The sequence below is a fragment of the Mizuhopecten yessoensis genome, unplaced genomic scaffold (assembly GCF_002113885.1).
Source record: "Mizuhopecten yessoensis strain PY_sf001 unplaced genomic scaffold, ASM211388v2 scaffold10069, whole genome shotgun sequence".
In the NCBI taxonomy this organism is placed as follows: domain Eukaryota; kingdom Metazoa; phylum Mollusca; class Bivalvia; order Pectinida; family Pectinidae; genus Mizuhopecten; species Mizuhopecten yessoensis.
Window position 1 is genome coordinate 11532 of NW_018408363.1, and position 16562 is coordinate 28093.

Below are 16562 nucleotides of genomic sequence, written 5' to 3' on the forward strand. Positions count from 1 at the left end.
AATAAAAATACCACAGCAATTTATGTTTCATCTGTTGACTTGGTTTTCTTTACCGCGGACCTGTTTCTGTTTACATCGAGCTTCCGTCGCAGCATGGCAACTAAAGAAGCGAAAGGGAAAAAGGGGAAAGATGGGGAGAAAAGAAGTGCTAAAAAGAGCGAAGGGTCGATAATCGACGATGAAAAGAAAGATGGATCCATTATTGGTGGGACTGAATCGACTCCAACCGAGGATAATGTCCAGGAATCGCCTCGTAAAGAGCCGTCTCCCGAACCCGAATACGACGAACCAACTTTGACGGAACTAATCATAGAGAGGTAACTGGGGTTAACATATCCTATCGCGACAACTATGATCAAACTGAATTAAGTTATATTATTTATCTTTTTCTGGAGTTCATACCTACCATTTTCTATATCACTGTAACAGGAAAGAGAGTAGTGTGTTTCCACCAGGTACAGCCAGGAACCCACATCCCCATGGCAGCCTTCCTAGTCAGGCACTCTGTCACTGATCAAAAGGGAACCTCCCTAGTGCAAAGTCAGAAGACAAGTTCTGTTATCATATACGAGTACAATTGAATTAAACTCTGTCACACTACTCACCCTATTTGCTTGTAATTTATATTAAAATAATTATTACTTCCATTTGATTTATGCCCCTTTTCTGTTTTTACATATAATTTGGTTCAAAATACTGCTGGCCAATATTTATGAAACTGTTTTTTACACACAATCGTTTTCCAAGTTAGTTATATTGATGAGATCATGATTTAACTGTTATATAGGATTTCATTATTTCAATAGCTTTATCTCCCATTGGCCCTTTCTGATTCCCATTATATATATTTTGTCAAAATAAAATCCTGAACTATCATTAAATGAAAACTCATCTAATGTTCAAAGGTAGTGCGGGATATTATATCAGTTATATCAGTTCACCGGTCTGTATCAAGCTATAAGCTTCTGGACCTCCTTGATTTTGCTTTCATCCGCAAACAGTTTTATAGTTGTCGATACTATTCGTTAGGTCATTTATGTATATTAAAAACAAAACCGGATTGAGGACACTTCCCTGAAGGTCACCACTTTTGACCTTGACCCAGTTTGAGGCTGAACCGTTTAGGAGTATACTCTTTCGTTTTCTATCTGTAAAAAATGAACATATCCACTCAAGTAGATATCCTCCGATACCAATGCTTTTCACCTTTTTTAGAAGTCTGGTATGAGGCACACTGTCGAATGCCTTTTGGAAATCCAAATAAATGACATCAATGGCATTTCCTTTGTCTAATAATTCTGTGATGTCATCCAGAACTTCTAGTAGTTGAAGGGCGGTAGATTTTCCTTTTATGAATCCAAACTGTGTATTGCTAATTATGTTGTTTCCTGTAAGAAGGAGTTTAGTATTTTTGCTTCGCACATTGATCTACTCCCAAGTTGCCGAAATCCGTTTCCCAACTCCTTTCCTTTTTGCTATTGTTGCTCTATTTCTTGCTAACCTGTAGTGTTCGTAATTTTCAGGAGTTTTATTTCTCAAGTATTGTTGCCACATTTTCCTTTTGTGTTTTAACTTATCTAAACCTGGTTTGTTCATCGAAGGTTTGTGTGCCCGGGTTTTAGAATTTGTTGCCACAGGTACATTTCTCTCGATACTATTTATTAACTTGTCGACAAAACAAACCCCATGCTTCTCGAGTTCCCAGGTCCTTGAGGATGTTTCCCCAATCAATAGACGATAATTCCACACTCATTTGGTCAAAATTTTCTCTGTAATAATTGTATTTTCAGGTTTTTGATGTGTCCTGGGAGTAAAATAGGAGATTGAATTTGATGGCGGAGTGATCATTTTTTCCAATGGTGTTCCAATTTCCAGTTCTTAAATCATGCATCATACCTTCCTCATTTGTTATTACCAGTATTGACGGAGCAATCGCCCTTCTCTGTGTCTTGTATCCTCCCGAACATGTTGACACAAAAAGTGGTCCATAATTATTTCCAGGAATTGATTTGATTGAGAGCCTATGGGGTCCGTGGTTGATTCAGTTTCCCAGTTAATTTTCCTAAAGTTAAAATCCCCAATAATCAGGATATGGCTTGCACTTTCTGATGCACTCCTGATAACATTTTTGAGACTAGAAGTTACCAATTGTTGAATTCGGGCTTTTGTATACATTTCCTATCAATAATTTGACATTTTCTTTTAGTTTAATGGCAATTCGAATCATTTCAGTGAATGTAACTATATATTAGTTGGCATGTGACTTAAAGATTTCTGATGTTTTATGATGTTTGTTATTACTGCTGTCATGAAAAACACTGTCATAATTACAGCTTTGAGGGTGAGAAGCTGCGCGGGTTGTACGAGGGCGAGAGTGTTGCTCATTTCACCGGTGGACACCTATACAAGGTAAAGTATTTGAGATCAATATCACCTTTATGATGATGTACTCTAGTTTCAGATTTCGTTTTAATCTAAAATCTTGTTTTTAAGATAAATTCAAGAAATCTGTACATGAATTTAACTTAATTATAACTTATATCCATAATTTATAATTAATAGATCATTAAAATCATTAATGTTAGGTAATATCGTCAAAGTTTTACTCTGACAACCAAAACAATTACTTGCCAACTCTTCCTATTAATATAAGGAGGGAGACTCCCGATTTTATCTGAAAGAACAACTCAAAATATGGCATTTTAACCCTTTCACCACTGTAGACCATAATTGACTCATCCAAATCAATGCATGGTAGAGTCTACTTAAGTTGAATAGGGGTGAAAGGGTTAAATGGTTATTGTGTATCTATACACACATTTTATTAATGTTTTTTGAGCTTGAAGAATCTCCCAAATGGACATTTCAAAAGATTGGCAAGAATGCCAAAATGTATCATTACAATAATTCACTGCATTTGATTCCTACTAAATCCCCTTACGACCCAAGACAACCAGCTAGGACATCAATGTTATCGTCCTCAATACTCCATGAGTTACCCTCAGTTACACTCTCTGAAGGCTCAGTGTGCGCCCCCTTGTAGATGAGACAAAGAGACTAGTTCAATCCTTTGATGTCCATCAAAACAATCTAGCGGTCAAGTAACAGAAAAGTTGATAATCTTCAAATAACAGGTATCAGCCTAGCTAGTATTTGGTCAGGATTTTTTTTACCCGAGACCAATCAAAGAGCTATCTTTGTGCCTTAAATTTTGCTATGACATACTCCAGAGTTGCAGAGAGCGAAAGTGAGTGTAACCTTTTGATATTGAGAGTGCAATTTTATTTGAATATAACGTCAATGTAAAATGTGTGACTTCAGGGGATGTTCATGGAAGGCCATATGCATGGGAAGGGATGCTACACTTGGTCTGATGGAGTTACTTACGAGGTAATGTATCCTTGTCCTATGATTGTCAAACATTTCTCAATTGTTTCGATATATATATATCATAATTTCATAAACTTATCAACTAAATAGTATACATATCAATACTTTGAGCTTTGGTTAGAAGCAATAAAACATAAACCGTATACGGTAATGCTCAAAAATTTGTTATAAATTTCATATTTAAACCAACCTCATATCAAATCGAAGGAATATATACTTCATAATTTTTAAAATCATGTTTTATATCCTGCAAAATAAGAGCTTGATAATACAATTATCTTTTTTTTTCGCACACAGAAAATTTAAAAAAAATGCATTACATTATGTTTATCAGAACCAAAAGTGTGCAGAAACAATGTGGGTTTTTTTATCTAATAAGCCAGATAAACAGTTAAATGAAAAGTTGCAGAATTATTACATACTTATAAGCAATTTCTTTTGCAATGTAGGGTGAGTTTTACCAGAACAAGGTCACGGGCAAAGGAAGTTACAGGTGGCCAGACGGAAGGTAAGAGGTTAATCCGGAACTTCTGTGCTTAATACAAAATTGGTATTGTGTAATGCACATTATCTTTTAATGAGATTTTCCCCCAATATTACATAGAACCCCACAAATCATCGGCTTCTGTAAAACTCTGATAGAGAGTTAGAACTTTGACCATTGAAAGTTTTTCTTTATCATTTTTTAATCTCATGAATGTGCTAAAGGAACAAAACAGAAACAATTTTATTTTGTGATAAAGTATTATTTAGCAATGTAAATTTTGCTCTTGGTTACAAAATGTTATTGAACAAATCTTTGAATGAAATTACAGGTACAAGGTAATTTCCATTCAATTCAGAAAAGTAATCAATATGGTAGACATATTTTAAACAGATTCTTTTTGTAGGTATATAACCTTGTATTGGGGTTGAGATTAGGGTTGAGCAGAGGGCGGGGGGGGGGGGAATGTAATTTTGAAAATATTTTGAATGTCGTTAATGATAAATGAATTCTGTTAAAGATTTGAATTTAATGATTAAACTTATCTGTGAGACAGGCTTTATTAAGTTAAGAACTTGTGGAAAAGAGACTGAGGCTTATTTTTGTGTTGCAGTACTTACGAGGGTGATGTGGTGAATGGGAAGCGCCATGGTGATGGAGCATTCCACTACAAGGGAAACAAGGTGTCCTACTCCGGGGAATGGTGTGAAGGTAAAAGGAACGGAAAGGTCAGTGTCAACTAATATAGTATATTTTCAATAGCAGTGTTCTCATTAAAAGCCAGTTGCTGGCAAAAGTATAGCCTGCTATTCATCAACTTTGAACCAGGTTTTTTTTCAGAAACATATACCTGGTAGGTCAAATTTATAGCTTGTGAACAACCTCCTATTTCTGTACTTAGTGAAAACACTGAATAGTAAAATACACACATATATAAATCTGTAGTTATATTTCAAAAGTAGAGATCTCATTTTCTCAAAGCATTTTCATTAGAAGGGCAGGTTTAACAAGGATATATAATTTTTGTTTCATTTTTTGTAATGGATTTAATTTACAGGGAAAGATGGAATACGATAGTGAGGGAAAGTCGTTCTATGATGGAGATTGGGTGAACAATGTCAAGCATGGTTGGGGCACTCGTCAGTATCCCTCTGGCAATGTCTACCAGGGCATGTGGTTCAACAACGTCCGGCACGGTGAGGGAACGATGAAGTGGCTTGACAAAAACCAGATCTACAATGGCAACTGGGAAAATGGCATTCAGGTTCGTTTTCAAATCGTTGTCTGTTTTAACTTTTATAAATCTAATTTTCACATTTAAAATTACTCACTCAGCACACATACAGAAACAGTCTGCCATTAAAATTTCTATATACTCACTATTTAAGTTATTGAAGTTTTCAATAATATATTGATATCAAAGAGAAATGCTAATATTGCCAATTTATATTATCTGGCACAAATGTTGAAATTGTGACAGGATTATGGTATTCTTTGTGGTTTCACAAGATCTTTAAAACCTGCAAAATACTGATTATGCCTAAATCAGCATAAAAAAATACAATCAGAGACATTTGTCTAAAAGGCAACCATTCAAGGCAGGTATACAAGATGAATTGAAAAGATGTGAAGAAATTTCATCACATTCTTATCAGTTACATATTAATGTTTTCACTACCAGTCAGAACTCTTTTGCCTCTAAATCAATAATGATTATTAATGAGTGAATATAAAGTGAACTCTGTTTTATTTGTATAGCATGGTATGGGTCAGCATAACTGGTTACTGCGTCGTAAGACAGGGTCACAGTACCCCCTCAGGAACATGTATGACGGCGAGTTTGTTAATGGCCTCAGACACGGCTTCGGCACGTTCCTGTACGCCAACGGTGCCAAGTACGAGGGAGGTTGGAAAAACAACATGAAGCATGGAAAGGTATGTGATAGAAATTACCTAAATTAAAAATTGAAATTGAAAAAATAGAAACATCATACTTATGAGAAAGATATTAAATACATGTATATATATTTTTCTTGCATCAACAATTTCATTTAATTTTGCATGGAAAGGTATGTGATAGAAATTACCTAAATTAAAAAATTGAAATCAACTGTAATTGAAAAAATAGAAACATCATACTTATGAGAAAGATATAAAATACATGTATATATATTTTTTTCTTGCGTCAACAATTTCATTTAATTTTATATCAAAATTGATCATAAATGGTTTCAATAAGAAAAAACATTGACGTACTATCAATTATGGGTCTGTCGAGCAACATTTCAAACATAACCTCATGATATAGAGGCATTCAAAGTAATTATGTAATCTAAGAGCTTATACTAATATTAAGGTTTAATCTAAGAGCTTATACTAATATTAAGGTTTAATCTAAGAGCTTATACTAATATTAAGGTTTAATCTAAGAGCTTATACTAATATTAAGGTTTAATCTAAGAGCTTATACTAATATTAAGGTTTAATCTAAGAGCTTATACTAATATTAAGGTTTAATCTAAGAGCTTATACTAATATTAAGGTTTAATCTAAGAGCTTATACTAATATTAAGGTTTAATCTAAGAGCTTATACTAATATTAAGGTTTAATCTAAGAGCTTATACTAATATTAAGGTTTAATCTAAGAGCTTATACTAATATTAAGGTTTAATCTAAGAGCTTATACTAATATTAAGGTTTAATCTAAGAGCTTATACTAATATTAAGGTTTAACGTAGAATTTAATATATATATGTTGGGCTAGGGGTGGTAGAGAAGAGCTAAGAGTAGATGTTACATGGGTGATGGGGTCAAAACATTGCTGAAGTATTAAGTCGAAAGTAATAAAATAGATTGGGGGGTTGTTGAGGTACCAAAAAAAGTGTCCTCCCCCTCCCAACAGACACAAACTTATTTCTGGAAGAAAGTAAAAGTATGAGGACCCTAAACTTTTCTGGGTTTTTTTCCAAAGGATTGATTTTGATCATTATTGTTCAACTTTTTTTAATTTTATTCTAAACAAAAACATCTAAAAAAAAAGATTTACGTTAAACAAAAACATCTCAAAGATAACGTTTAACACAAATTTTTATATACTGTAATACATTATAGTACATTAACAACTCCCTGAAAAAGAATTTTAAACAGATGATTTTTTTTAAATCTTCTGCATTATTCTTACTGTACAGGGGAAGTTCACATTCAAGAATGGAAGAATCTATGAAGGGATGTTCGAGAGGGACCATATAGTGGAGTACCCCGACTTTACTATGGACGGCGCCACCACTCCCGACATTACACAGATCAGGACCCGCACACCGCTGCCTGGGGGTGAGTGGAAAGGTCAAGGGTTCATGTGTGAGACCCCCCAAAATAGTCAAATGTAACAATTTTATATGAAGAACAATATCCAATAGTCCATCAACCATGCAAGTACTTAGATATGGTATTAAACTTAGTCAATATATGATTTTGAATTGCATTTTTTGGGGTCAATATTAGGGCAGAAATTGTATTCCATTCCCATTATAGGAAATAGTGTTTTTCCTCCAGTTTTGTCAAAAAGTTCAAAAAAAAAAAAAAAAAATCTTATGATGCATATAATTTTTAAATGTAAATCAGCTTTGGTAAACAAACTACTTGTATAGTCTTTTAAATCGGATTTAGACAAATATTAATCTTTTAATAGGAGTAAAATTTACATTTTGGATGCACATAATTATTTCACTTTTCCCAATTCTTATTTCCTAATTCTTAAGCCCACAATAAAAACTGAATGTAAATTTTTTCTATCCACAGATAACCTGTCGGTCCACAGTAATGAGAGCAGGAACACCATTAGTCCTAGCTTCCAATTGGACATCGAGCACCTCCTTAACGAGTTTACAGAGTATGATAGGGAGGAAGAGGCTCGACAGGTAAGCAAACATACTTTGGTTGGTTTTCATTTTGTTTAACTTCCTATTGATTAACAGCTGAGATCATTTAATGACATGTCTCCATGTGGGTTATGTTTGCGTGTATGTGTGCTAGAGGCGGCATATGCTTGTGTGTTTGCCTCCTTGAGGTAGCACAGATCATTTTTTAATGTCACTTAAAAGTGTTATAAAGATACATGTTCTGCAGTAAATGCCATCCATTTGATAAATATAGGATCTTACATGAGTTTCTATTTCATATGAGATTTATGAAACGAGTCTAAGAATTTTTCAATTCAGTGTTTACCTCTGATGAAACTCGTCACAAATTGACAGAGGCTCAATAAATTGATTTTTTTTTAGACTTGTTTCATAAATCTGGTGAAACGGAAACTCATGTTAGATCATTTTTATCACATAATCAGGATTTGTGGCATTTATTTTTAAAACAACAATTTTCATGTAACCTTGAAATGTAAAAAGCCTCCATTTTGCCACCAATGAGTAAGTCTTCAACGTGATGTACTTGTCCTAGGATCGAGTGACGTCACTATTGAAACTTACAACCAATCACAGGGCTGATTCATTGGATAAAACAGTACATTATGTGATAAACAGTATTTATGATCAATTGTAACTGTTTAACATGGTCTCTCCCCCAGGAGACAAGGGCCCGTATTCATGAAACCGTTCTCATGCTCAAGCTTGGATTTTGTGCTCAAGTCAAATTTCCTGTAAATTATAAATTATTTAAAAAATCATATTTTGTTAAAGTTTTGGACAAAAATTGAAGAAACTTGAATCCGAATACTGTTTTCGATATTTAAATTTGACTCTTTGATGGTTGACATGATTTAGATGGGTTACAAGAAAGCTGGCTTGAGCACAGAATCCATGCTTGAGCATGAGAACGGTTTCATGATAACGGGCCCTGCAGGATCCAGTTAACACAGATATGTAAAGCAAAATTCAAAATCATGCTGCTTTGATTTGATTTAGTATGGTGCTACAATAAGATAAGACCACTGTGACCTCCTACATCTCTTCAAAAGCCTCTGTTGAGATCACTGTTAAATACCTAAATGGGTTTAGGTGTTATTTTTCCTGTTCGTTGTTAAGTTGCCTTGTTTTGAAGAGGCATTAGTTGCCAGAATATAAACACGTTATGTCATGCAATAATCATTATGAGATTATACATTTTTATGCATACAATAATATCTTCATAATTAGCCATTAACTTTTTTCATGACTTCGTCGAATAGTTCATGTTCTTTTGCATAATGACAATAGGAGTTTAATAAACAAATACAGAGGTGATTCAGAAATCCATTTTATTCACAGGCCTTGTGCGTTGTTATGCGTAACATCAGTGTTCTGAGGAAGATCTACAACTTCTACAGTTGTCTTGGTTACGAGGAGAGTACAGACAACACATTCGTGATGAACAAGATGCAGTTCTGGCGGTTCATGAAGGACTGTAAGCTCCACGATGGCCAGCTCACCCTCATGGATATGGACAGAATGCTTGGTAATTAAGTGTCGTAATGAATTTAACAGCAGTTACCTCCCCTCGGGCAACGGTTTGCCTGAGTCATCTTAGAATCACCCTGTATGATTGACATTCGGTAATTGTTGCATCAAATTTTAAGTTTTATAGAGGGGTTTATAAGAAAAACCTTGCTGCAATCAAATCTGCTCTGCTTATTATATAAAATCACCTTCATTTGGAGACCACCTGTGTTAATTAAGAGACCAATTTAAATGTTTTCCATTGTAGTGATTTCATTGTGATTTTAACCAGTGTTAAGAAACACCTGCATTGAAAGACCACTTTGGAGTTAAAAGGGTCTGAGGTATCTTGATGCAGATTCCATTTCCAACCCCCAAAATATCTCAATGAACTCAGGATGACCACAGAAACTTTTGTACCTTTTTATTTGGGTTGCAAGACAAAACCTTTCAGCTTAGTTGGTGTTCTGTATAACAAATCCTTGATCTATGTCTGTAAATATCAAACACATTTGACATGTTACCGTAAAAATATAATGCTATTAATCCTTTCACCCCTATGTAACTTTAGTAGACTCTACCATGCATTGATCTGGATGAGTCCATTATGGTCTACAGTGGTGAAAGGGTTAACGGGGAAAAGGTAACTCATTCACCCTGAAATTTAATAATGAACTATTCCAACCTTTGAATTATAAGAAGAGCTTAAATGTGTCTTTAGGGGTGAATGAGTTAAATCTAATGTGAATGGACTTTCAGGTCACAGTAAGGCCAGCTATGAGATCCACAACCCGTACGAGAGAATCTTGATCCGACAGTTTGTCAACAGTCTCATCATCTTAGCCTACTACCTCTACCACGAGGAACACGAGTGAGTAAACTTAACACGTCACTGCTATTTGTAGATTAAGCTAGTATTAATTAACTCAAAATATGTATGTACTATGTGTGCGTGTGCACTTGTCAAATGTTTTAAGTACACACTTTTAGACTTTGAATAAATCAAAGAAATATTAGTCTCAATTACAACATATTTTTATACTGTCTTACTTTGAATTTTATCTATAATACTGAGGTCAAAAATCTAGCATTTGTATTGAAATTGGGGATGGGACATAACAAAATAAACAAATGACCCAAATGTTTGTCAAACTCGTCGCAGTTGTGTAAAATATGTTCAAGTTGTTTCATGCATGATTGAGAAACTAAATAGGAAAAGGACACAAACAAATTGGACAAATGTGTGTCGCGGATGTCTTCAGGTGCATGCATGTTGCATGCATTTCCAGTAGAAATGCTCCAATTAAGCCCTCATGTTAATACAGCAAAATACAATTTTACTGATTATGTTTGTTTTGTTATTTTTTACAAAACCTTTCATGTTGTTGTTAAAAGCATGATTTGCATGTAATTAAGAGGGTGGGGTGGGTTTGTTCCCAATGTTACGTTTAAATGTGATACATCATTACCCATACATCATGGAAATAAAACCACAAAATAATCATGCAAAATTCTGAAACTGTTTTTTTCTTTGCAGGGGAACTGAGCCTGTACTGGCATCTTGTATGTCCAAACTGATCCAGGACAAAATTCTTAGGAATGCATGCAATGTCCAAGGTATAATCATTTGTTATTCTTATTCTGATTTTCAGGCTGTATTAAATGGCAGTAGACTTTTTCAGTAGCTCTATGGAACAGCCTAGTTAGTCAACTGCGGCACCGTCACTCCTAGATGAAAATGACAGGATATTGAAATTGTTTGTTTTTAACTTGAACATTTTTTTTGATAAAAAAAGGAAACACTTGGTTGATAGCAGTTTAACTGGAATCTAATTACTAGGCTAACGAGGCCAAGATTTGCATGTCTTGCTTTAACAAAGCTTGTCACAAAACAATAATTATACAATTCATACTAAAAACAAGACATTTTAATGCACATGGAAAACAGTATATCATGAAAGTTAAATAAATAAAAGTGAGTGTCCTGGAACTGGTTACAAATTTTACGGTATGTAGATAATCGTGAAAATAAACTGGAATCATTCCCCCTTTTAGGACACTTTTACCATGAGAGTCGTCGGTCAGTCAATGCCCTGGTCCATCTTGACCAGTCGTACGAGGTTTACCAAGCTGTTTGCTCCCCTAGGAAGGTAAGTACTTGACGCTTTGTCAGCAGTCAAATACTGGTATTATTCTTCTTATTTGTGGATTTCATCAAAACAAAATATTGTTTTTGGCAGAATCATTGGAGATTGTTTTAGGATTCATGTCACATTTTGAAGTGCTAGGAGGGTGCCATAGGTCAGTTATGCAGGATGCTTTAATTGTCAGTGCACCACTTTAAATTAGGTATTAGAAAATATCTTCAACTATTACTGAAAACAGAGAAGAGGGGAAGAGCTGAGAGGAGCGACATATATAAAGATATGAGAGGAGGAGAGACAAGAGGGAGAGTTGGGTTGGGGAGGGGGTTGATTGGGGGGAAGGGGGCTTATGCCAAGAATAATATAACATATACAATTATTGCATAATGTAAGATTATGTCATTTTGACAAAATGTTCTTTTAATACTTTTATATATACTTGACCCTGATCAAATTTAACAAAAACAAAAATAATCAATACCTTGCATCATAGTACTAAAAATGATTTGTAAAGATGTTTCTCATTTTTGATGATGTTTTTATTGCTTTGTAGTTGGTACCAAAGGATAGCTCAATGAAGATGAGACAGTTCTTGTACATGATGAAGGTTGGTAACATCTGAGTGTTCATTTTTATATCTAAGAACACAATTTAAACACTTATTCCATATTTATTTGTTTTTATGCTATACATATTCTTATTTGCACAACTCTTCATTTACATTTAGTTTTTCCATTAAAAGTTCCTCTATAAGCATTACCAGGGAAATTTGCGTTCATAGAGCTATTGAATGGCATTTTTTTCAAAGTTCATGCTGGTATGAATGCAAATCGGTTACATACATTTTCCATGAAGCCTGCTACCGGCATGAAACTGAAGAAAATGATGTTCAATCCTTACATGATAGAATATGTTGTTGGTTTTGAGGACGGGAACGGGAACTTTTAAATTGTATTTAGGAATGTATTGTTTTCGTACACAGGATCTGAAGCTGATCAACAATGATTTGACTCCTAAAGCTCTGCTGGACATCCTCTCCTCCGACGACCCTCGGGTATCTGATGGGGAGGGCTGTTGTAATCTGGAGTTGGAGGTAAGCTGTAAAATTATAAATAATTGTAAATATATACTGTAAACACATACATTTTAGTGGTATTCTAATTTTAGCACTTTTCACGCTGTAAATATTGTGATTTATGATACTGTGCTAATTCATGTTTTGTATATAATTTTCTATTTCATATATTGTAAGCCGGCCAATTCATTCATGCGCTGATCTTTAATATTTAATAATGCACTAAAATAAATACTCTTACAGTATATATACATCTGTATAATGTTAAATTCATTTTTTCCCCTCTGTTCAATCCATCCTCTTGTTTAAGAGTGAACTTGGTAAAAATATAATGCTAAAACAGAATACTTCATGAAGCATGTGAATACTATGTAAGTCATACATATTCCTTTGCAGATGACATTTTTGGAGTTTTTCGAGGCACTGATAGGCTCGGCTGAAGTATTTGTGACAGAGTCTGTTGTGAAGGACCCGACAACACCAAGACCCAGTACTGTCCTCACACCGGAACAGAGCATGTTCTCCATGCCCGTGTCTCCTTCGCGGATGGCTAGTCAGGTATCTCATTAGCCCTGAGGGTCTTTGCGGGTCTAAATTTCATTGTTTTGCTTCTCGTACAAATATGTCTGTTGTAAATTCGGGAAACACCACTAAAAGTCAAACGTCCAAACTAACTCTCTATCACAAGGGCATCAAATTTGCTGAAATTATCTTTTATGTATTCTATTTTCCAGACAATGAATATTGTTAACAAATATCTTCTCCTAAATATCAGCACCTTTCAGTAGGAGGTCCTCATAGTCCATACTGGAATATCTGTATTAGGTTCTCGAAAAAACTGGAATTATAACTGAGTTCTTGTTAATAAAATAAATGAAATGACACAGCAAAACTAAATGCATTGATGAATATGTAGTTATGTAAAGTGGGACCTTAACCTTTCAAATCTTGCTGTAACAGTGCATAAACAAATATTGCTGTAACAGTGCATACAAAAATTTTGCTGTAATAGTGCATACAAAAATCTTGCTGTAACGGTGCATACAGAAATCTTGCTGTAACAGTGCATACAAAAAGCTTGATGTAACAGTGCATACAAAAATCTTGCTGTAACAGTGCATACAAAAATCTTGCTGTAACAGTGCATACAAAAATCTTGCTGTAACAGTGCATACACAAATCTTCCACATCGTCAAGAACATTTTAAAGGTCTGTTAATGTAGTTGGAAATCATATCATAAATTTCATAGCAAGTAATTATAAAACCATTATTGTTTAGCTGATGTTTTTCTTTCCTCTTTTGTGCAGGTTGGAATGGATGCTGTCGAATCCAATGCCCAGGGGTCTCCTCGCCAGGGGACTGTTTCTCCGGAGACAAGTTCTCCTGTTAGGGCAGTTTCCTCAGCCGATGGTACGACCAAGACAGGTGACATAACCTCCAAACAACATGAGGTGAGCTTTACACGTAATGTCAGCAGTGGTTGTACAATTATCATGTAAATAAACTGAGTACTTATTGCTTAACTGCAAATGGTAAATAAATTATGTAAAGTGTGGGTCCACATATTATTATTTTTCTTGTGTAAGAATCTTTCTTCAATTGAAAACATTTACCATTTGGTAGCAGTGTATAGTAGAAATGACCTGACTCTAAAAATAAAGGGCATGTCTGAGATACACATGGATAGTGGATTCATCCTGCACAACACACATACTTATATATAAATATAGTTGTAAACTACATTATAAATTCAGTTTTTTTACAGCAATGACATTTTTTCAAGAAGTGTTTTTCACTAGATGCCAAAAAAAAGACATTATTTTTAACCCCAATGATATGGGTCTTTTTTTTTAAACCTGTCTTTCATTAAATACCATCTACTTGGTAAGAGAGATACTTTTGTTTAGCTTCATTCAATGGATGTTTTCACAATATTTATTCATGTGCTGAGTACCAAAATAGACAACATGAAAAGCTAGTTTTTGTTGTGTAGACACAGATTTGTGAATAGCCAAAACTGTATTCTCAAACCAAAGGCAAGCCAAGCCCACAAAGTCCACTTTATCATATATATGCGAATTTCAGTGCTGATGTTTATTTAAAAAAATTAATACATGTCATATAACAGGACTATTTATTGACAGAAATATCACCCAAGGCCACCGTGTGCTACTGTATACTGCTACCTTTGGGAGTTCTTGAACGTACTCAATTTCTACTGGATAAATATGTTTTGTCTTTTAACAACACATTTCAAATTGTCTGACAGAGGGTATCTGTTTCACACAGGCCCCATCATGAACTGTCTGGTGTTAGTGATAACTGTGTCTATTGTTTTGTTCTGTTCTCAGTCTGGATCCATGGCTACAGGAGCATCAGAAAATGATCACCCAACTGCCGTCAGTCGTCATGAGTCTGTGAAAGGTACTCCACCATTTCATTTATGTTCTTCTGTATTTTTTATTTTTTATCCACGAACAATTCTACCACTTCTCATGTTAGTTAAACTTTGTGAGGTTATTTGTATGGAAAAAAAATCGTAAAGAAAATTTAAAAATTTAATAAAATTAGATGAACATGCTAAATTATACCTGTTCAGACATCCAGCCACTGGCACTCTTAAAAAAAAATTAAAAAAATAAACAAATGATTGTTATAAAATGAACAGGGAGAAATTATTTCTGTTCAGCCACTCAGCCACTGGCACCATTACTAAATTTTAAAAAGTGGAAAAATGTATGGTAATGAGATGAACTTGCATTGTGAAATTGATTCTTTCCGGTTATCCAGCCACTAGCACAATTATTAAATTTATTTATTTTTATAATTTAATGGTAATGAAATGAGCTTGCATTGTGAAATCAATTCTTTCCAGACATCCAGCCACTGGCAGAGCAACATAAAAGTGCCTCCTTTGTGAGCACTCACACCAATGCTACAGATGCTGATGGTCACATGCTCATGCAGAGTTCGGTCTCCATTGGCGGTCACACCTTCGGGGGCCAGACTGAGGGTGATGATGACGGGGACTACAAACATGGTGAGTTTCCAGCTGTACGGTCACTTTGTGTATGTGAAGCTGTTCAATAAGATTATTATTCTATCATATCATACAAATCACATATATTCATAAAGATGTGTTACCTAATTTATGCATCAGATAAATTAATTGCAAGAGTTTGAAATCGTAAAATCATAATAATAGTAATTATCACGATTTTAAATGTTTTCGTTTGAATAAATGTTCAACCCTGCTTGTGAATCAATGTGAAAATACCTGCCTCACACTGTCAGTGTTGTACAGGTACATAAACAACATTTTTAGTTTATGTTTATGCTTTTATCAGGTTTTATTGATATTCGTTAATTAGTAATCTAAGATGGATGTATTGTTGTGCCATGTCATTTTTTTTATATCACGTAATGTAGAAAAAGTGTAAAATGGAGGGTAACAAAATTTACATATAGTATTTCAGCATAGTTTTGTTAACCTTAAATGCTTTTCACCATAGTTGGTATGGCTGATACGGATGCTGAAGATGATGAAGAAGAACTTGATGAGGCTACTCGACAATTCAACTTCTGGACACATCAGATCCACATTTTCTTTGTCCGCAAGTTCTTTCCTGCTGCAGAGAAACTTTCCCAGTTGAAGACATCGGTGGAGAAGAAGAGAATTGATGAGGCTAAAGAACGTCTTAAGGCTGAACAAGATGCTGAGGCTCTGAGACAAATCAACCAAAATTAGGTTGAATTTTTTTAACTGTCAAAAAGACTGAAGTTGGACTTATTTTTACAATTATTACCTGTGTTTGTAGAACTTTGTCTGTGATAAAAAAATAACTTGTTTCCGTCCTAGCTTACGGCACTATAATTAAAGTATTTTATTAATATGATTCAATTGTACAAACAATAAAGCATTACCTCTCATACGAGGTAATTTCCTATCTCAAACTGAGAAAACGTCATTCATAGTATTCATTTTTAAGAATGTTAGTGTAGCAAAAAAGACTTAAATGCGTTTTTCTTTGTTGCTTCATA

General features: G+C 34.5%; 1 protein-coding gene across 1 annotated transcript; it reads left to right on the forward strand.

The window, feature by feature from the left end:
- The first annotated feature begins 48 nt into the window (after positions 1-48).
- LOC110459450 (radial spoke head 10 homolog B-like) lies at positions 49-16539 on the forward strand. Its single transcript, XM_021511712.1, has 20 exons — positions 49-317; positions 2334-2409; positions 3322-3390; positions 3840-3898; positions 4488-4602; positions 4932-5138; positions 5633-5809; positions 7064-7205; positions 7674-7792; positions 9134-9320; positions 10061-10172; positions 10839-10918; positions 11357-11451; positions 11999-12052; positions 12428-12538; positions 12917-13078; positions 13829-13972; positions 14873-14945; positions 15397-15561; positions 16034-16539. Exons 1-20 carry the CDS (start codon positions 94-96, stop codon positions 16267-16269), a joined length of 2607 nt encoding a protein of 868 aa, XP_021367387.1. The 5' UTR covers positions 49-93; the 3' UTR covers positions 16270-16539.
- The last annotated feature ends 23 nt before the right edge of the window (positions 16540-16562 follow it).